Source organism: Leptodactylus fuscus, chromosome 1 (genome assembly GCF_031893055.1).
Source record: "Leptodactylus fuscus isolate aLepFus1 chromosome 1, aLepFus1.hap2, whole genome shotgun sequence".
In the NCBI taxonomy this organism is placed as follows: domain Eukaryota; kingdom Metazoa; phylum Chordata; class Amphibia; order Anura; family Leptodactylidae; genus Leptodactylus; species Leptodactylus fuscus.
The window spans coordinates 28,284,297-28,306,828 of record NC_134265.1 but is presented as its reverse complement, the minus strand read 5'-3'; the positions used below and the strand labels follow the sequence as shown (position 1 = coordinate 28,306,828).

General features: G+C 48.0%; 2 protein-coding genes across 4 annotated transcripts in view; both read left to right on the top strand.

Moving 5' to 3' along the window:
- Positions 1-9,971: 9,971 nt before the first annotated feature.
- C1H18orf32 (chromosome 1 C18orf32 homolog) lies at positions 9,972-14,032 on the top strand. Of its 2 annotated transcripts, none has more exons than XM_075269213.1 (3): positions 9,972-10,059; positions 12,152-12,336; positions 13,722-14,032. In XM_075269213.1, the coding sequence occupies exons 2-3, from the start codon at positions 12,157-12,159 to the stop codon at positions 13,794-13,796; spliced, it is 255 nt and encodes an 84-aa protein (XP_075125314.1). In that variant the 5' UTR covers positions 9,972-10,059; positions 12,152-12,156; the 3' UTR covers positions 13,797-14,032. The 2 variants fall into 2 exon arrangements, with proteins under 2 accessions (XP_075125314.1, XP_075125322.1); XM_075269221.1 differs by having other exon boundaries at positions 10,001-10,037.
- Positions 14,033-16,426: 2,394 nt separating this feature from the next.
- The window catches only part of DYM (dymeclin), a 232,536-nt gene continuing 226,430 nt past the window's right edge, over positions 16,427-22,532 (top strand). For both annotated transcript variants that reach the window (XM_075268966.1, XM_075268958.1), the window contains exon 1: positions 16,427-16,550. The gene's annotated coding sequence lies outside the window, so the exon portion shown is untranslated. The remainder of the gene's footprint in view (positions 16,551-22,532) is intronic.

Genomic DNA, 22,532 nt, shown 5'->3' with positions numbered 1-22,532 from the left:
ACCGTATTTTCCGGACTATAAGGCGCACATAAAAACCTACGATTTCCTCAGAAATCGTAAGTGCGGCTTATAGTCCGGTGCGCCTTATATATGGATGGAAGCGGCGGCAAAGTCTGCGTGCCGCTTCCATACATACATAAAAGGCACCGTAAGGGTGCATTCACACTACGGAACGCCGGCGTGTATCACAGCCGTACACGCCGGCGTTACAGCAGGGCTGCCGGACACTTCCTATTCATTTCTATGGGAGCAGGCATGCGAGCGCTCCCTATAGAAATGAATGGAAAAAAGCAGTCCATTCATTTCTATGGGGAGCGCTCGCATGCCTGCTCCCATAGAAATGAATAGGAAGTGTCCGGCAGCCCTGCTGTCACGCCGGCCTGAAACAGAACGTGAAACTTACTGAGCGGTGCAGGGCGGGCGGGCATTCAGGCCTCCTCTTCCTCCGATGTTCCGTCCTTCTCCGGCGCTCGCTGATAATGGCCTGGGCGCATGCGCAATATCATAATGCTACTGCGCATGCGCCCAGGCCATTATCGGTTAGCGAGCGGCGGAGGAGGAGGACGGAACATCGGAGGAAGAGGAGGCCTGAATGCCCGCCCTGCACCGCTCGGTAAGTTTCACATTCTGTTTCAGGCTTTTAGTTTAAAACGGGGGGTAGTTTAATCTAACTTTTACGGTTGGGCTCTATCAGCATGATTTTGCTGATAGAGCCCCTCCTCGCCTGCCGAGCGCTTCCAATAGAAGCGGCTGGCACGCGGGGGGTTAAGCGGCCGCTGGCAAAGTCTGCCTGCCGCCGCTTTCAATAACATATAATGCGCATCGGACTGCGGCTTATAGTCCGGTGCGCCTTATATATGAACCGAGACGGACTATAAGGCGCTCATGGGCAATGCGGCTTATAGTCCAGTGCGCCTTATAGTCCGTAAAATACGGTAATTTAGGTGTACCTTTTGAACTCTTGAGAATTGGTGTTTGCATATCGTGTTCCCCAAGATCTGGCTGCCAGGAGGGGCACCACAGAAGCCTTGGCCATGGACATTAGTCATGGAGATAAGAAGTAAAATGAAATCTTTTCCTTGGGTGAAAGATTTACTTGTCACCCTTCCTGGAATGTCCATAAGGCTCCCAAAACAACGGAGACTTCAAGGACTCTAGGAAATGCTGCCAAATCTCCCAGACAGCATTCGTTGCACAATGTGGGTACATTATGTGTGTGGTACACATCACATGGATAGATGGCACATTTTCATGTTTGCATCACAAAAAGGGGGTGCAACAAACACAAAAAAATACACAAAATATTGTTCCATTTTGATGTGTATGGAGAACACTCAAAACGCTTTGTCCAGGCTTTAAGATGTGAGTATAGTGTAGGGACCCATGTCATGGAAGCTGGGCTTACAATTACAGTTTGGTCACAATGTAAAAGCCAAGAACCTCATGTTCATGTGTCCTTATACACAGTAGGTATTTGCAGTAATGCTCCTGGTACTAGCAACTTTTTGTAATCCCGTAACGGGGGTGACTTGTCTCTAAAATGGGCACGGTCATGCTGGTAGGTGACTTGGGTCTGATCTCCCAGACAACTATTGGCAAATATGATAAAAGAATGCCAAATGACAACTGTGCCCTTAAGTCACATTGAGCCCCTTCAAGAGCCACCACTGACCCTCTCCTCTGCTTTTAGCCAAACTCTATAAATTGCAATCAGCAACATTAAGGAAAAATTACCAAATATAGCCAAACCTTCACCTTATCACACAGGGGTGTTAATAGCAAAGACAGGTCCCCATGGCAAACTTTTGACTTGGACCCCTCTGACCCCTACAAGGTATGGTGCCCCATTTACTGGCCCTTACATGGTAAAATGTCCTATTTACTGACCCCCCACACTAGATTACATCCCCTTTTGTGGCACTGCTTGTAATAATGCCCCCCCATATACTGTGTACTGGCTCTCCACACAGTATACTGCCCCTTTACAGACACCCATATAGTAGGTGCCAGTGACTTTAGGCTGCCACCTGCCCCAGGCACCTCTTGGGCTTTTCCAATTCCTGTACAACCCATTCAAGAATAATCTGTGGTGGCCCCTGCACACAGTATAATGTCACATCGCAGCCCCTGCACACAGTATAATAGTGTTCCATAGCGGCCCCTCCGCACAGCATTGTGCCCCATAGAGGCCTCCATACAGCATAATATCCAATACTGGGTGAGATCTGACATAAATTCTAAGGGTTAAGAGGATATCATCACTCCTTAGGTAGAGACCACCATGTAGGTGTGTGGAGTCTTATTTAGCCATAGACGCTCCACAGTGAGAGATCACGGGAAGAATATGCAAATCTGTCTTCCATGATGTAAATAGAAAGACAGTGCCTCAGTCATGCAGCCCACTAGGTGGCGCTCCATTTAACTTCATGCCTGACCTTCCCAGAGGCCTTTGCTGCAATGATGTGGGAGTTTACCAAGTACAGTCTCTCAGCTGAGGACAGCTGTTTCAATCTATTTGGATCTCTTCAGCCTGGTGTAGAGAAGACTGACTTGATAGAGGTGAGAGGCTTCTAGACAGGGTTAAGGGGATATCGTCACTTCTTAGGGAGAGACCACCATGTAGGTGTGTGGAGTCTTATTAAGCCATAGACGCTGCCCTGTGAGGGATCATGGGAAGAATATGCAAATCTATTTTTGCAGCAAAGCATTGACTAGACTGGATACATTGTAACAAACTAACAGATTTGTGCAGCTGTTGTTGATGTGTTGGGCTCACAGAGCATTGTCTGGACTGGATACAATTGTCTCCATTTCTCAGCTGGGGTCAGGATTAGCTATAGACAAGCTCACTGTCTTTGAATATAACTGGGATTGTTCTCATTCACTGACAGCAAAAATCTTGAAGAATTGAAGCATAAAATCTATTCTAACACTATAGGACTATACATATGTAAAGAGATCAACCAGAAATCCTCTTATCTAGATTCACTGAGAGGGTGCTGGTGAATGGAGGAAACAATAATGATGAAGACCTTCCAAGTATTCCCAAACATCAATGAAGAGTCGTCCATATAGTAATTCTGCATCTACAAATCTCCATCCAGAAACATAGTCTAAAAATCAATCTACAAAAGATCCAGCCCTGTAACAAGCGTCCTCTTATGTACGGCTTAGAGCTTGGCTACTATAAATTCTGCGGAAACAATTAGTCTATTGATTACTTAGTATATCCGCAAACTATAGGGAGAAGGTTTACACCACTCTGCGGGGGTTGACGACATGATGGATACCTGACCCATAAAGCCAAAAATCCTTAACATATCACGTACAGTAGTCAATCTTACAGTGTTGGCCAAAAGTATTGGCAGCCCTGCAATTCTGTCAGATAATCCTAATTTTCTTCCAGAAAATGATTGCAATCACAAATTCTTTGGTATTATTATCTTCATTTAATTTGTCTTCAATGGAAAAGCACAAAAAGAATTGTCAAAAAGCCATATTGGATATAATTCAACACCAAACATAAAAAAGGGGGTGGACAAAAGTATTGGCACTTGTTTCAAAAATCATGTGATGCTTGATTTGTGTAATTAACAGCACCTGTTACTTACCTGAGGCACCTAACAGGTGGTGGCAATAACTAAATCACACTTGCAGCCAGTTGAAATGGATTATAGTTGACTCAACCTCTGTCCTGTGTCCTTGTGTGACCACATTGAGCATGGAGAAATGAAAGAAGACCAAAGAACTGTCTGAGGACTTGAGAAGCAAAATTGTGAGGAAGCATGAGCAATCTCAAGGCTACAAGTCCATCTCCAAAGACCTGAATGTTTCTGTGTCTACCGTGCGCAGTGTCATCAAGAAGTGTAAAGCCCATGGCACTGTGGCTAACCTCCCTAGATGTGGACGGAAAAGAAAAATTGACAAGAGATTTCAACGCAAGATTGTGCGGATGGTGGATAAAGAACCTCGACTAACATCCAAACAAGTTCAAGCTGCCCTGCAATCCGAGGGTACAACAGTGTCACCCCGTACTATCCAGCGTCAGCGTCTGAATGAGAAGGGACTGTATGGTAGGAGACCCAGGAAGACCCCACTTCTTACCCAGAGACGTAAAAAAGCCAGGCTGGAGTTTGCCCAAAACCTGAGAAAGCCAAAAACGTTTTGGAAGAATGTTCTCTGGTCAGATGAGACAAAAGTAGGAAAAGGCATCAACATAGAGTTTACAGGAAAAAAAAGAGGCCTTCAAAGAAAAGAACACGGTCCCTACAGTCAGACATGGCGGAGGGTCCCTGATGTTTTGGGGTTGCTTTGCTGCCTCTGGCACTGGACTGCTTGACCGTGTGCATGGCATTATGAAGTCTGAAGACGACCAACACATTGTGCAGCATAATGTAGGGCCCAGTGTGAGAAAGCTGGGTCTCCCTCAGAGGTCAGGGGTCTTCCAGCAGGACAATGACCCAAAACACACTTCAGGTCAGCACTAGAAAATGGTGGTGAGAGAAAGCCCTGGAGACTTGTAAAGTGGCAGCAATGAGTCCAGCCCTGAATCCCATAGAACACCTGTGGGGGGGGGGGGGAGAGATCTCTTGATGGCAGTTTGGAGAAGGCCCCCTTCACATCTCAGGGGGGACCTGGAGCAGTTTGCCAAAGAAGAATGGTCTAAGATTCCAGCAGAGCCTTGTAAGAAACTCATTGCTGGTTACCGGAAGCGGTTGTGCGCAGTTATTGTGTCTAAAGGTTGTGCTACCAAGTATTAGGCTGAGGGGGCCAATACTTCTGTCCGGACCATTTTTGGAGTTTTGTGTAAAATGATCAATGATTTGACTTTTTTTTCATTCTCTTTTGTGTTTTTTCATTGCAAGCAAAATAAATGAAGATATTAATACCAAAGAGTTTGTGCTTGCAATCATTGTCTGGAAGAACACAAGTATTATCTGACAGAATTGCAGGGGGGCCAATACTTTTGGCCAACACTGTACATGTACAACTCCATCCGGCTCAATGATCTCTGTAAACCTATAGGCAGTGGCGTAACTAGGAATGGCGGGGCCCTGTGGCGAACTTTTGACATGGGGCCCCCCCCCCCCATCCCAACTGACGCTGAAGACCTCGACTGACCCCCTCCTCCGCACTCTATTATGTCCCTTACTTACTTGCCCCTGCACACAGTATTAACCCCAATAGTGTCCCCTGCACACACAGTATTAACCCCAATAGTGTCCCCTGCACACACAGTGTTAACCCCTATAGTGTCCCCTGCACACACAGTGTTAACCCCTATAGTGTCCCATGCACACACAGTGTTAACCCCTATAGTGTCCCCTGCACACAGTGTTAACCCCTATAGTGTCCCCTGCACACACAGTGTTAACCCCTATAGTGTCCCCTGCACACACAGTGTTAACCCCTATAGTGTCCCCTGCACACACAGTGTTAACCCCTATAGTGTCCCCTGCACACACAGTGTTAACCCCTATAGTGTCCCCTACACACACAGTGTTAACCCCTATAGTGTCCCCTACACACACAGTGTTAACCCCTATAGTGTCCCATGCACACACAGTGTTAACCCCTATAGTGTCCCCTGCACACAGTGTTAACCCCTATAGTGTCCCCTGCACACACAGTGTTAACCCCTATAGTGTCCCCTGCACACACAGTGTTAACCCCTATAGTGTCCCCTGCACACACAGTGTTAACCCCTATAGTGTCCCCTGCACACACAGTGTTAACCCCTATAGTGTCCCCTGCACACACAGTGTTAACCCCTATAGTGTCCCCTGCACACACAGTGTTAACCCCAATAGTGTCCCCTGCACACACAGTGTTAACCCCTATAGTGTCCCCTGCACACACAGTGTTAACCCCAATAGTGTCCCTCTGTGGACACCCATAAACAATTATTATACTCTGGGGTCTTTTCAGACCCCAGAGTATAATAATCGGAGACTAAATCGGGAATAAAAACATTAAAAAAAAAACCCACTGTTGCTTCTTACCTGTTCCCCGGCTCCTGTGCTGTACTGTCCTCCTCTCGCATCCTTCGTTAATGACGTCGGACGTCACATGACCCGGGAAGCATGCCGGGTTCATGTGACGTCAGAGACGTCAGACAGCAGTAGGACGGAGGCCTGGCAGGATCGCGGAGAGGTAAGTAACAGTTTTTTATGTTTATTACCTCTCCCGATCCGCCGGTCATTATACTCGGGGGTCTGCAAAGACCCCCGAGTATAATGATAGCCTCTGTGGGGCCCGCGGTGTCACTTGCCAATCCCGGCCCAGCCAGGATCGGCAAGTGAATAGGGCCCGTAACTGCCTATTGAAAAAAACCGCAGCGGTAGCGGCTGTCACCGGGCCCCCTAATGGCCCGGGCCCTGTGGCAGCTGCTACTGCTGCTACCACGGTAGTTACGCCCCTGCCTATAGGGATAGATTCATCTTTGGCTCCACATTGCATTTTGCATTTTAGGGTGAATTAAAGTGTAGTCATGGATTTTGATCTGTGAGATCCAGCTCTCTGTGTCTTCCTCCTCGCGGTGTTTGGCACTCTTCTCAGATCTCTGACATTAAACACTCGCTGTCACCTATGAGGCCTTTGGTTATTATGAGGTCAGAGAAGATTGCTGGACAACTCAGGGAGGCCCAGAAAAGGTAACAGAGGGCAAGTATAAATGTATTTATTTTTGTCACCTTCCCTGGGTCTCCACCTATTATACTCAGAGATCTGAGGAGACCCCCATCTTATCCTTCCTACTAATATTATAAACTAGCCTCTGCCCGTGACTTTGTCATTGGCGTCGATGATCTGCCTATATTCAGCAAATTGCTGCCGTTAATGGTTTGCCTGCTCCGGCATTTTGGCAGCTCTCAAGCTGTCCTGCTGCTGACCTTGTTCCTCGCAGCTTGTCTATGATTGTTCCAGAATCTCTACAGCTCGCTGAGACACCATATAATGAGCGTGTTGTTGGTGTTGATGCTCCGGCATTTCGACAGCTGTCCTGCTGCTGAACTCGTTCCTTGTGCTGTGCCCGTGATTGTTCCAGTATCACAGCAGCTCGCTGGGACGCCATATAATGAGCGTGTTGGCGTTGATGATCCACATGCTCTGGCATTTTGGCAGCTGTCAAGTTAGCCTGCCGTTGAACTTGTTCCTCGAGCTGTGCCCATGATTGTTCTGGTATTTCAGCAGATCGCTGGGATGCCATATAATGAGTGTGTTGTTGGCGTTGATGATCCCCCACAACTGTGCTTGATGAGAAGTCTGGCTTCCTTCATAGCTCTCCTTGTTTGCGACAAATTAGATTTTCTTTTTCCAGGCATGTTGAAAATTGGCAAACTGCCAATTTGGATTAAAGGTGTTTGCCCATGTGAGTTTGTCAGCATTGCTTGGAGCAGATCAGATAATATGCAAATGCATGTACACAATCCACTGAGGGTTAGCTGAGTATTTACACAGAGAGATAACAGACCTGGCTTTCTCAGAAGCTGAGATAAGAGCAGTGTAATATAGTATATGAACATAAATTCATAACAGTCGTAAAGCCATGTTAATCCAGGTTACAAACTATCTATGTGCCAAATTTCATTCAAATCCGTTCAGCTGTTTTTGCGTGATTGAGGAACAAACATCCAAACATACAAACTTTCACATTTATAATAGTAGGATAGGATGTGCAGGCACACACTCCCCCTAATGTGTATGATTATCCCCTCACCCTAGGATAGGATGTGAAAGTTTGGACGTTTGTGTGTTTGTTCCTCAATCACGCAAAAACGGCTGAACGGATTTGGATAAAATTCGGCACATAGATAGATTGTAACCTCGATTAATACTTTTTATCCAGGTAAATTATATGGCCTTACGACTGTTATGAATTTATGTTCACATACTATATACTATATTACACTGCTCCTGCAGCAGCTTATCTCAGCCAGGTCTGTTATCTCTATGTGTAAACACACGCTAACTCTCTGTGCTTTGTGTACACACATTTGCATATCATCTGATCTGCTCCAGGCAGTGCTGACAAACTGACGTGGGCAATCACCTTTAATCCATATTGGCAGTTTGCCAATTTTAAATATGGCAGGGAAAAAGAGAATCTAATTTGTCGCAAACAGCGAGCGCTATGAAGGTAGCCAGAAGTCACACAGTTCTCCTCAAGCAGAGCTGAGGGGGATCATTGATGCCAACAATACATGGATTAGATGACGTTGCAGCGAGCTGCTGGAACAATCACAGGCACGGTGCAAAGAAGAACTTCAGTGCCAGGCCAACTTGAGAGCTGCCAAAAGGCCGGAGCAGGCGGATCATCAACACCAACAACACGCTCATTATAAGGCATCCCAGTGAGCTGCTGAAATGCCGCAACAATCACGGGCACAGCGTGAGGAACAAGTTCAGCGGCAGGCCAGCTTGAGAGCTGCCGAAACGCTGGAGCAGGCAAACCATTGACGGCAGCAATTTGGTGAATATAGGTGGATCATGCACTCCAACAACACGCAGATGAAGTCGCGGGCAGAGGCTAGTAGTATAATAATTTCACTTTCGATTCTATATGAACAAGTTCAGAGCGAACCAAACCGGGAGTTCACTTTGTCCAAATACAGGACGAAACAAACTTTCTGGGGTTTGCCATCTAGACACATAGACTATAATAGGGTCCGTGTGCTTGCTGCGCGCTGCCTGCACGAATCATGCAGACAGGAAAGTACATAGTGAACTACTTTCCTATTCGCATGATCCCTGCGGAGATCTGGCGCATACCTCCCAACAGTCCCAGATTCTGCAGGACATTCCCAGATTCGGTGTCCTGTCCCGCAGTCCCGGTCAGTGGGAGGTATATCCCAGTTTCCTCTGGACGCAAATGAGTTGAATACATAGGTCACAGCTCAGCTCCTGCTTTACCACTGCGCTACGGCTAGTGGATGTGTGGGCACGATGTGATGACGTCACATCGCGCCTACAACTCTGTGACGCTGGGTTCACACCAGCGTCCATTCTCCGTTCCCAGGTTTCTGTCTTCTGCATGCAGAAAACAGAAACCTGTCAGACCGAGTCCAGCCGTGAGTGCTGGGTAGCATTTTGCTCTCCGCGGCGAAACCGTTTTTTTAAAACCGGACACAAAGTCCTGCATGTCCGACTTTGTGCCCAGTTGAAAAAAAATGGTTTTGTCGCAGAGAGCACAAAACGCTCACGGGCGCTCACGGCCGGACACTTTCTAAACCCATTCAAGTGAATGGGTTTGAAAAATGGCTACAGGTTTCTGTCTCCTGTCCAGTTTTGGGCAGGATACGGAAACCTGAACGCGGAGAACCCCGGGCGCAGATGTGAACGAGCCCTGAGTGAGGCTGCGGAGAGAGCGGTGGGGGAACGTTGGAAGGTGAGTATAAATGAAAGGGGCCCATGAAACCGAGGGCAGATGAAGGGGGAGGGAAGAACAACATGAAACTGGGGGCAGAGATGGAGGAGGAGATGAAACTGGGGGCAGAGATGGAGGAGGAGATGAAACTGGGGGCAGATATACAGGGGGGGGGGACATGAAATTGGGTGCAGAGATGGGGGGGTGACATAGAATTTACGGGTGACTGTAGGAGGATTATACTGTGTGGGGGCACATGAAAAATGAATGAGAATGGGCGGAGTCAACATAAAAGTGAGCGGAATTAAATCTACCGTGGCGCGCACATTTTCCCGCACATGATTTTGTCCCTCTTTCTGTTCTTCGCACGTTGGGAGGTATGTTATTATATTCTGGAGTCTGAAGAGACCCTGCAGTATAATAATAGCAGTTTTGTGTTGGTCGTGGAGACAAATCTGCCCTGTCATACTAGGAGTTGTAGTTTATTACAGAACAATATCTTGTATCTCCATCATCGGTCTGCCCCTGCAGTACTCATAAGCCGCCGCTAGGGGAGCCCGCGTACACTCTGCACAGGTGGACACACAGAAAGCTCGAGACTCGCTGACGTCACTCGGAATAAGGAAGTGACTTTGACTTCCGGTGTGCGCAGATCAGCTGTGTGACGGTGACGGTGAGTGTCGTGTTGTAGATATGTAAGTGCAGGAGCGGCTGAGGGGAGATGGGGGCGACATAGGACATTACTGGGTCATGCTCTAGTGATATGTGGATGGCCATAAGCTTGTTAGATGCCAGTGAGTTAATCTTGGCAGTACAGGGGAAGAGGCATTGTAGCTAACCATATGGGTTACCATGCAGCATAGCTGATCAGCTGAGCACTACAGGGTGTCAGAGGGGACATTATGGGATGATGGGCCGAATGAGGTGTAAAGAAGTCGAATGGTGTATGGGTGTTATGGAAGGGCGTATGGTGGACCTCGGGTGTTATGGAAGGCCGTATGGTGGACGTGGGGTGTTATGGAAGGGCGTATGGTGGACCTCGGGTGTTATGGAAGGGCGTATGGTGGACGTGGGGTGTTATGGAAGGCCGTATGGTGGACGCGGGGTTTTACGGAAGGGCGTATGGTGGACGTGGGGTGTTACGGAAGGGCGTATGGTGGACGTGGGGTGTTACGGAAGGGCGTATGGTGGACGTGGGGTGTTACGGAAGGGCGTATGGTGGACGTGGGGTGTTACGGAAGGGCGTATGGTGGACGTGGGGTGTTACGGAAGGGCGTATGGTGGACGTGGGGTGTTACGGAAGGGCGTATGGTGTACGCGTTGTGTTACGGAAGGGCGTATGTGGACGCGTTGTGTTACGGAAGGGCGTATGTGGACGCGTTGTGTTACGGAAGGGCGTATGGTGGACGTGGGGTGTTACGGAAGGGCGTATGGTGGACGTGGGGTGTTATGGAAGGGCGTATGGTGGATGCGGGGTGTTACGGAAGGGCGTATGGTGGACCTCGGGTGTTATGGAAGGCCGTATGGTGGACGCGGGGTTTTACGGAAGGGCGTATGGTGGACGTGGGGTGTTACGGAAGGGCGTATGGTGGACGTGGGGTGTTACGGAAGGGCGTATGGTGGACGTGGGGTGTTACGGAAGGGCGTATGGTGGACGTGGGGTGTTACGGAAGGGCGTATGGTGGACGCGTTGTGTTACGGAAGGGCGTATGTGGACGCGTTGTGTTACGGAAGGGCGTATGGTGGACGTGGGGTGTTACGGAAGGGCGTATGGTGGACGTGGGGTGTTACGGAAGGGCGTATGGTGGACGTGGGGTGTTACGGAAGGGCGTATGGTGGACGTGGGGTGTTATGGAAGGGCGTATGGTGGACCTCGGGTGTTATGGAAGGGCGTATGGTGGACCTCGGGTGTTATGGAAGGGCGTATGGTGGACCTCGGGTGTTATGGAAGGCCGTATGGTGGACCTCGGGTGTTATGGAAGGGCGTATGGTGGACGCGGGGTTTTACGGAAGGACGTATGGTGGACGCGGGGTTTTACGGAAGGGCGTATGGTGGACGTGGGGTGTTACGGAAGGGCGTATGGTGGACGTGGGGTGTTACGGAAGGGCGTATGGTGGACGTGGGGTGTTACGGAAGGGCGTATGGTGGACGCGTTGTGTTACGGAAGGGCGTATGTGGACGTGTTGTGTTACGGAAGGGCGTATGGTGGACGTGGGGTGTTACGGAAGGGCGTATGGTGGACGCGGGGTGTTACGGAAGGGCGTATGGTGGACGCGGGGTGTTACGGAAGGGCGTATGGTGGACGCGGGGTGTCACGGAAGGGCGTATGGAGGACGCGGTGTGTTACGGAAGGGCGTATGGTGCACGCGGGGTGTTACGGAAGGGCGTATGGTGGATGCGGGGTGTTAGGGAAGGGCGTATGGTGGACGCGGGGTGTTACGGAAGTGCGCATGGTGGACGCGGTGTGTTGCGGAAGGGCGTATGGTGGAGGCAGGGTGTTACGGAAGGGTGTATGCTGGACGTGGGGTGTTACGGAAGGGCGTATGGTGGATGTGGGGTGTTACGGAAGTGCGTATGGTGGACGCTGGGTGTTAAAGAAAAGCATTTGAGGGGTGTGGGACATGCAGGCTTGTAAAAATATGAGTATATGGGATGGTGGGGTATATGGCATTATTATACGGCTTTTGAATTACATGTAGGCACCAAAGCTTTACGTTTCTGTAGTATGTATCATTGAATGCCTTTATTGCAATAATAGTCACATCCGTGTCCTGTTTCTCCCTCAGAGACCATGGTGTGCATCCCCTGCATCGTCATACCCGTCCTCCTGTGGGTCTACAAGAAGTTCCTGGAACCGATCATCTATCCGGTCATCTCCCCTTTTATTAACCGAATATGGCCAAAGAAGGCGGTGCAGAGCGACCCAGCCTCAGCAAGCAAGGGCAAAATAGAAAGTCACGGCAGTACAAAGGTAAGAGTAAAGAATGGGCAGTAGAAATTAGGCTTAGTGTGAATATACCCTAAAGTTATGGCCACACAGTAATAATACACCTCTGAAAAATCCAACGTATATTTGTGTGGTGGAGCCGATTGAATGGAACGAAAGCTGTCTGTGGTAGTGCAAACAATCCGCCATATGCTTATTCCGTTGTCCTGGACTTGCATTGTATTAAATGACGGAGTCTTCGGGATTGTGTTTAACAGGACAAGGAAATGAAATATTCTCTATTTGTTCTTTTGAAAAAACATCCTAACAAAAACCTATGAAATGGAGACATATGAGCACTCAGAAACATGTAGGAAGCCTCAGTCCCATGAATTCCTTAAGGGTGCATTCACACTATGGAACGCCAGCGTGTATCACAGCCGTACACGCCGGCGTTACAGCAGGGCTGCCGGACACTTCCCATTCATTTCTATGGGAGCCGGCATGTGAGCGCTCCCCATAGAAATGAATGGAAAAAAGCAGTCCATTCATTTCTATGGGGAGCGCTCGCATGCCGGCTCCCATAGAAATGAATGGGAAGTGTCTGGCAGCCCTGCTGTAACGCCGGCGTGTACGGCTGTGATACACGCTGGCGTTCCGTAGTGTGAATGCACCCTAAGAAGCAAACAACCCCGCCCCCCCCCAAAAAAAAAAAAAAAAATGATGTGAACAGGCTCTTAGTGGGTACATGAGGTCAGATGTACTAAGTCTGGTGTATAACATGCCATATCATCTTCATAAACGACTTGACTGTCACGGATAAAGAGAGATTTCCTCCCACATTGCAAAGACTTACTGATGGCCAACTTGGATTGTCCATCACTGTCCCATATAGGTATCTCAACATCTGTAAAACGCTATTGAATATGTTGGCGCTATACAAGTAAACCAAATAAAGCAGCCTCTTCAGAAAGCCTCTGTCTTCCGTCTCCGGACCCAGGGTCGAAATCTATATCAGGTAGGGCCTGGCTTGGATTTTCATTATAACTTTCATTGGTTAAAATGTATCAGGCCAAGGTGTCTCTGCTCGCTCACAGGCGTACAGTGTGGCGAGCGAACGGAATGGGGCCTTTGTCGCACGTTTCGCACAGGAAAGCGCCATTCGCCACAATGTCGTCCTCCTATGAATTCCTATGCTTACTTGTATAGCACCATCATATTCTGCAGCACTTTACAGACATCGTCAGTCACTGTCCCATATAGGGATCACAATTTACATTCCCTATTAGTATGTCTTTGGAGTGTGGGAGGAAATCCACGCAAACACGGGGAGAACATACAAACTCCATGTAGATGTTCTTCTTGGCAGAACATTCCAGATATGCTCTCCATCTTCTTGTCTACTCACTGATTCTTGTCTCTCTCTACAGTCGGAGTGTAACGGAACGGCGAATGGCAGCGTCTCTCAAGAACGCGATGGGACTGCAAATAAAAAGACTGATTGACCGTCACTTTCTATAACGGACTTGGGACTGAGCCCTCTGACCTCCGCCGCTACCTTCCTAGGGATAATATGCAGTCGCCATCTCTCACTTTGCTGATTAAGGATGAGCTATTTATTGGCTATGTATTCCGTCAGATCCCTCCTGTATATACTTATTATATATTACATTCCAGATCAGATTTTTAAGAGAAACTTTATAGCTGAGTAACACAAAATAATAAATTATTAGTCACTGTAGCGCCTGTCTTGTGCTTGCGGTATACGAAGGTATTGTAAATAGAGATGAGCAAGTACTATTCGAAACGGCATAGGAATGAATGGACGGCGTCCTGACGCTTAACCCCCTGCGTGCCGGCTGTGTCCATTTATTCCTATGGGTGCCGTTTCGAATAGTACTCATCTCTAATTGTAATGATTTGTTGGGGTGTATAGCTCTGTTCATTAGTATCCAAAACCCGGACCCCACACAGATGAGCTGTTCCGGCATCCTCCAGGTACAGTGCTGTCCGATCCTTTCCAAGTAATAGGAGCTCCCCGTCCACTGCTCAGCTGATCCATCCCGTGACTACTGATATACTATTTTATGACTAGATCTTAGGTATGAAATATGAATTAGGGGGCTGAAAACCCATTTACGACTGATACACAAGGGGAGTAGAAGAAACTGAGAAGGGTGTTAGTGTTTAGAAACCATTTAAGACCTGTTACTGGGGATTTGGGTTCACGAGGAGCCTATAGATTGACATGTGGTGACTATACCTATGGAAAGGATAAAGCCCGGTGTCCTATGTCTGCTCTCCATATTGGTGTCAGGAAGTGACGTTAGTATGACTGGCATTGTTAGATGGGTAAAGGGGACACTTGCTGTATGGGAGCCTATATAGGAGACAGTATATACAATATTGTACATCATGGGGTGTGTGTGTGTGTGGAGGGGGTAGTAAAAGGGTTGTTCTACCGTGTGGGAACCAGTAAAGGTGGCCCAGTCTTTCCTAGTTACGCTTCTGCTACTAGAGCTGACGGGCACTGATATGTACTAGGTACAATTTTATGGCAGAAATACAGTGATGGTCTCTTTTATGTGATTGAGCCCTTGATGTCACCATCACACCCTCAGCCCTTATTATTTGGTTGTAGGGCACAGTGATTGTAATGATGTCATAGATAGTGTTACATGTGGTAACACCCTCTGATGACATCACAGGTCAAGATGTGACAACAACATCCCACAAGACCATGATGTCTAGACATGACAATTTAGCCCTAATTAAAGTCACTAGAAATGAGCGAGTAGTATTCGATTGAGTAGGTATTTGAAATACTCGTACTCGATCGAGTACCACTCGCTGTTCGAATGTAAAAGTTCGATGCAGAACCAACATTGATTGGCCGAATGCTATACAGTCGGCCAATCAACGCTGGTTCTTCTCCTACCTTTAGAAGTCTTCTCCGTGCAGCTTCCCCGTGGCGTCTTCCGGCTCTTCATTCACTCTCCGAGGCATCGGGCCTGGGCAGAGCCGACTGCGCATGTCCACTTGTAGTGTGGGCATGCACAGTCGGCTCTGCCCAGGCCCGATACCTGGCAGAGTGAATTCAGAGCTGGAAGACGCCGCGAGGACGCTGCACGGAGAAGACTTCTCGGAGGATCCAGTCCGACCCTCACTCATGGACTTGGTAAGTGTAATTTGATCGAACTTTCCCTGAAACGAGCATTTTCCCCCCATAGACTATAATAGGATTCGATATTCGATTCGAGTCGTCGAATATTGAGGGGCTACTCGAAACGAATATCGAACCTCAAACATTTTACTGTTCGCTCATCTCTAAAAGTCACCCATAACATTATGTTTACCCATTTTTCCTGGTTGCAACACAACTTTACCATATCTTCCAATTGTTCCAAACTCAGTGGAGTAGTCCCGGATTTCTGGTGCTGTCCTAGGAGACAGGAGTGATGTCGCGGATTCAACTGAGGATGCTGATGGCGTTGAGTACAATGGCGTTACGTCAAAAGAGTACATTATACTGTGTGGGGGCCGCAACGAGGGGGATTATACTGTGGGACCACAATGTGGGGGGCATTATGGTGTTGGGGGGCCACAACCAGGAGGACATTATTCTGTGTGTGGGGCGCAATGAGGGGACATTATGCTGAGGGGGCCACAGTGAGGTGGACATTACAGAGTGGGGGGGGCCACAATGAGGGAAGGATTATATTTTGGAGGCCACATTGAGTGGCACCTTATAATGTAGTGGACAGAACGGGGGCCTTATACTAGGTGGCCACAACAAGCCGGTAGGAAGCCATGTCTCGGTACTGAAGGGCATTATACCGTACAGGGCAATCGTAGTGCACATAACCACGCCTACCTCAGGGCCCCGGCTCAGGGCATGGTACGGAATGCTTCCTGGAGTGGGCGCGGCTATGTAAATCACGGGGGGTGTTACTGAATAGCGAAGAAGCCGGGTTAGTGTGTGGGTGTGGCTGGTAGTGGGTGTCCCGTACTCATTAACATAGCCACGCCCACAGCAGTCATGCTCAGGTTAGTGACCCTGAAAGGCCCCGCCCATACATTTTAGCTCTGCGTCGTTACCACACCCTTTGCCCCGCCCACACTGGCCGGCAGTCGTGGAGCCGGTCACGTGACGCTGGTGACGCAGCTGTCTGCAGCGACGTGGAGTGATGGCGGCTACATCCTAGTGACAGGAGGGAAAGAGGCTGTGTCTGTGTGCGAGCAGCTACCAGGTGACACAGGTGAGATGCCGGGCACAGGGGGCGCCACACCACCCCTCCTGCAGGGCTCGGGCCCAGCCTGCACTCGTGTGCTAGTGAGAGCCCTCCATAGTGACTTGTACCTTAGTAAGGATGGAGGATGGCTGCTGGCAGGGCTGAGGCTTCATCTGTAGTAAACTTTACTCTCATGGTATTGATAGTGGAATTGGAAACAGTCAGTAGGCTTACTGACAGGTTCTCTTAAAGGGGCCCTCCATTAATAAGTGTTACTCCCTAGTGACTGATACCTGGTGGTGCGACTGCTGCGACCCCCACAGTGATCATTAATACGGGGGTCCCTGTGTGACTCGTAGTGCGCGTCAATGACCACCGCTCCATCCTCTTCTATGGCTCTAATGCAGAGCTGCTGTATCCGTCCCATAGAAGTGAATGGAGCGCTGGTCACTGATGTGCTTTTTTTTTTTTTTTTTTGTCAATATGTAAATTAGATTTTTGGAGTAGTGAGGACCTTGTCATTGGTCAAAAGAAGTGAGCGGCCACACCCTCGCTGCTCCAAAGAGCTCATTTGCATATTGCCAAAAGTAGCGATTCACAAAGGGGAGCACTTCTGTCATGTTACACATCTGTGTCCATGATTCTGGTCTGTTGGAGAACCAGAACGAGGGACGGCACCGCCTGCTAAAATAGTGGATGCCATTGGCAACTTTTGTCGGATGTCCATCCCTTTCAACTGAAAAAGTCGGACTTGTGACACTTTTTGTTGTCGGCTGAATGTTGATGGTCCCTACGATGGAGACTCCAGTGCGGATGTGAACCCAGCCTTACATTAGGGTCATACTAGTGTTAGGTCCCCTTCACACAGAGTATACGAGTAACACGTTCCGAATCAGCGGCGTTAAAACAGATCCCATTGCTTTCTATGGAAGCCGGCATACATGCGCTCCCCATACGCGCATATTACATTGAAAGCAATAGGGGAAAAAAGAAGCCCATTCATTTCTATGGGGAGCGCACGTATGCCGGCTCCCATAGAAAGCAATGGGATCTGTTTTAACACCGCTGATTCGGAACGTGTTAGGGGGCGTTCACTCTACCGTCGGTGTCCGACAGGTAGTGACTGCCCCTAGTGTCCGCACAAAATCTGGCAGGGACATTAGGAGCGGACACTAGCTGTTTCCGGGACACTTGTCATTTATTTAAATGGGCATTGGGTGCGTTCTTTTGCACTCCGTGCCCTTCCTTCCCTGTCCGCAAGTGAAGATGTCCGACTTCTCAAGCGGACAGAAAAACCCGACATGTCGGGTTTTTCTGTCCGCTTGAGAAGTCGGACATCTTTATATGGGGACAGGGAAGGACAGGCACGGAGTGCAAAAGAACGCACCCGATGCCCATTTAAATAAATGACAAGTGTCCCGGAAACAGCTAGTTTCCGCTCCTAATGTCCCTGCCAGATTTTCAGCGGACACTACCTGTCGGACACCGACGGTAGTGTGAACGCCCCCTTACACGTTCAGAATCGGCGAGCGTATACTCCGTGTGAGGGGGCCCTTAGTCTCTCCGTTGTTCCGGTCTGCATGGGGACCCAAAAGCAGAGAGCCTGTTCACTTAACAAGCAGTTACCTGCGGACCCCATAGACTATAATGGTGTCCACTGGTTTTATACTGAAACCAGCAGTGACCCTAGCCTTAGTCACCGGAATCCCAGCGCTTTAGGCAGGAGTTCGCAGAGGTTTCTGCTTTGGACTTTCTGTTTCTATTATACCTATGGGGAAACCGCCGGCATTTCTCTAGGTGTAATTGACATGCTAACGGTGCGGTTTTGGATGTTGCAGCGTGTCCGCACCGCTGTTTTTACCGCAAAGTGGTCATGGGTGACCCTAAAATCCCATCTACTTTGCCCTGACAGTAAAACGCCGCGATTTTTCCTATGCCGTTTCCACCGCGGGCAATTCGCTGCTTTTACGTTCCACTTAAAGTGATTGCCAATGAACATAATCATAAAAAATTTAGATAATTTAACACTTGAACATTTTTGCAAATACAAATAATTAAAAATTTTACAGAGTTTTAGAGATTTGCTCTGACCATCTTAGTGGTGACGTCTTTCGTCTTGATCGGTTGCCAATGGATATGACCATGAATGCCGGAACTTTCTAGGGTCTGGAACTTGTCAGAAACCCAGCCGTCATGTCCTTATTGTGGACAGGTATCAGGCAGAGACACAGCATGTGTGAGAAAATAACCTGACCACAAGAAGAACATCATGGCTGGTTATCAGGAGGACACTACATGTATGAGAAGATAACCCGACCACAATAAGGACATCATTGCTGGTTATCAGGAGGACACTACATGTATGAGAAGATAACCTGACCACAATAAGGACATCATGGCTGGTTATCAGGAGGACACTACATGTATGAGAAGATAACCCGACCACAATAAGGACATCATGGCTGGTTATCAGGAGGACACTACATGTATGAGAAGATAACCCGACCACAATAAGGACATCATGGCTGGTTATCAGGAGGACACTACATGTATGAGAAGATAACCCGACCACAATAAGGACATCATTGCTGGTTATCAGGAGGACACTACATGTATGAGAAGATAACCCGACCACAATAAGGACATCATGGCTGGTTATCAGGAGGACACTACATGTATGAGAAGATAACCTGACCACAATAAGGACATCATGGCTGGTTATCAGGAGGACACTACATGTATGAGAAGATAACCTGACCACAATAAGGACATCATGGCTGGTTATCAGGAGGACACTACATGTATGAGAAGATAACCTGACCACAATAAGGACATCATGGCTGGTTATCAGGAGGACACTACATGTATGAGACAATAACCCGACCACAATAATGCCTCATGGCTGGGTATCAGGAGAAACACTACATGTATGAGAAGATAACCCGCCCACAATAAGGCCTCATGGCTGGGTATCAGGAGGACACTACATGTATGAGAAGATAACCTGACCACAATAAGGACATCATGGCTGGTTATCAGGAGGACATTACATGTATGAGAAGATAACCCGACCACAATAAGGACATCATGGCTGGTTATCAGGAGGACATTACATGTATGAGAAGATAACCCGACCACAATAAGGACATCATGGCTGGTTATCAGGAGGACATTACATGTATGAGAAGATAACCCGACCACAATAAGGACATCATGGCTGGTTTCTGACAAGTCCCAGACCATAGAAAGTTTTGGCATTCACGGTCGTATCCATTGGATCAAGGCTACAGCTGTCACCTCTAAGTTGACTGGAGAAAATTTTAAAATTCTGCAAAATTTTTCAATTATTTGTATCTGCAAAAATGTCAACTTTTAGTTGTCTACAGCTTTAATTTCATTTGTGTTCATGGGAAATTGGCTTTAAAGGGATTTGGCTTAATTTTTGGGGGGATGGAGTGGTGGTCACACATAGCCTAACACCCCATTCTATGTCAATGGTACTGATGGACATGGGTAAGTCCAGCTATGCTATTGCTTTCAGTCCCATAGACAGCAGCACCCCTTCTCCATTCAAACGGAGGACACGAGCGCCCCAGTGTTTAGACAAGGGGAAGACTCTTGTTCTGAAATTCATTGCCATATTCAAGATCTCTGACGTTGAGTGGAAACATTGTTACGTATTTGCAGGATTTCAGCTTATTGACTATAACCAGGGCTTTCCACAGCGGAGGAGCCGGTCTGCACATTCCCTTGTCTTATCAGTTTGCTGCAATGTATCAGTGCTGGTGGTGGAGTCCAGGCTGGATACAGCTGTGACAAGTATTAGGCTAGGGATACATATATATTGTAGTGGATATTGTGACATTGTATCATATGATTGTCTCTAGGTCTCTCCAATCTAGCACGACCATGGCATGATGACACATGTTGCATATGACTTTGCTATCATAGACTGCGGATATGGTTTTGTGCGACCCTGGTTTTTCTGTTTATGTTTTTGGTTGTGTTTCAGGATCATCCATCTTTTAGAGGTCTCGATGTAGAATATTCTACAGTTTCTGGTATACGGTTACCTATGTGTCTCCATGTTTACAGACTCTGTGTGTAGTCTGATCCTATTATTGTTCTTCCAATTGATTTTATTCAATAGAAGAGGAGTAAGGTCGGGTCACACAGGGTTTTTTGGACCCTCAGGTTCCGGTCCAAAATACGGATAGCTGCGACTGGATGCCGGGACAGTGCCCAAATGATTGGACCTAGTCGGGAGTGTCTTCAGGCGGACGTCATGAGGCGACTCCACCTGAAGAATGAGCGTGTCTGTTCTTTTTTTCCGGGAGCCAGAACTGACCGGCTCCTATTGATTTCAATGGGAGGCGTCTTTTTGGTCAGGATTTTGAGGCGAATACGGCCTCAAAATCCTGATCAAAATACCCCATGTGAACTCAGCGTAATTCAGTCTGTAGTCTGGTACCACGGAGGTCTACAAATCCCCATAGGTGCTGTGGACACAAAATACAGGGAAATTCACTGGAAATATTCGATAATAACTCTCGCTGTGGCAAAGCAATCTGCACGGCACAACGTGCAATGTTATATTTTGAACAAGTTTTTGGCTCCCGGTGACACGATACACAAGCAATTTTGACCTTGGCGCAGCTCTTAGACATGTTGAATAAGATTTCCTAGTCTCCTGTGTTTGGCGTCTTAAAGGTTTCGTAAAACGACAAGAAATAGATATAATAGCCCAAAACGCGTCGTGCTAATAAGGTTGTCCACCTTATCCGTTTGCGTGAGCGCTGTTCTTTGCCTGTCCATCCTGCAGGATGGTCCAATATTTCACTTAAAGGTTTCGTAAGTGACTGCTGTAGACGATGCCTCCTGTGAAAGGATCAAACATCCCATCGCTTCCAGTTTCTGCGCCATTTTCTGAATAACGCTCTGATAGGCTCCATAATGAAGACCACCTGACATCGGTGACCCTATAGGTTTGCACCATAAAGAAGTGCTGCTCTATACTGTACACCGCCATTCCGGTGAGAAGTGAAGAGGTCACAAATGGAGGGAAAATGTTGCGACAGTTGTCCAACACCTACCTCATTGCGGACGCAGAGGCCTCCCGGCTTGTTCAAAGCTCTGTATACTGAGGAGCACCATGGACGTTGCGTCATCCTAGTGAGAGTTATTGCAGAATATTCGAGGCCTCTGACCAGGACCTGTGACTGTCCTTGTTGTAGGATCTTAAAAATTTGCCTCCGTTTTTATTTTAATGCTTTGGAGAGACATCTAACCAATTGTCAGTGCTGATATAGCAGTAAGGTGTTTCTGCTCCGTTGGACTGATGGCAGAATCTGGGATTAAAAGAGTTGTCCAGGAATTACAGTACTCGGGCAGGAGACCAGGAAAGGTGAATCAAAAATAAAAAATCATCCTCACCTGCCCCTGGTGCTCTGGTGTTCCCGCCTCTGTCCAGTTTAGTACGCTGTGTGAGGAAAGAAAACTGGTGACGTATGTGAGTGATGTCAGTGATATATGGCAAACACTGACATGGGTACGAGTCCTGGTGCGCTGCAAGGTCACTAGTGAGGACAGAGGAGTATGACTTATGTAATGTCTCATTTTCTCCGACCTCCTGCCCAAGTTTTGTAATTCCTGGACAACCCCTTTAAAGGGGTATTCCCATAACTCTTGTTCTGCCTCCTGCAGGCTCTGTGCTCTGTTCACTTCCTGGATTTCTCGGCACAATGGTGGGCGGGGTTTCACTTTCTCTGCTATCTGCTATGTTTGCAGTCAGTAATGAGGGATTGGTTGTAAATGCATTACCACAGTATAAAGCTGATGTAGCAGAGCTGGATTTGAGTCAGCTTGCATTACATACAGAGGTATCGGACTCCTTATCTCAGCCCTTATCAGCCAAATTCAATTAAACCAGCTGATAAGTGGAAAAGCTAAAGATAGACAGCACAGTAATCCAGGAGCTCTCACCTCCCCCTCCCCTATCTGAGGAGCTCC

Bases quoted from the DNA above. Each gene is read 5' to 3' on its own strand.
- C1H18orf32 (XM_075269213.1), top strand. From the start codon at position 12,157: ATGGTGTGCATCCCCTGCATCGTCATACCCGTCCTCCTGTGGGTCTAC. The intron at 12,337-13,721 runs GTAAGAGTAAAG...CTCTCTCTACAG, and splicing joins AAAGTCACGGCAGTACAAAG to TCGGAGTGTAACGGAACGGC.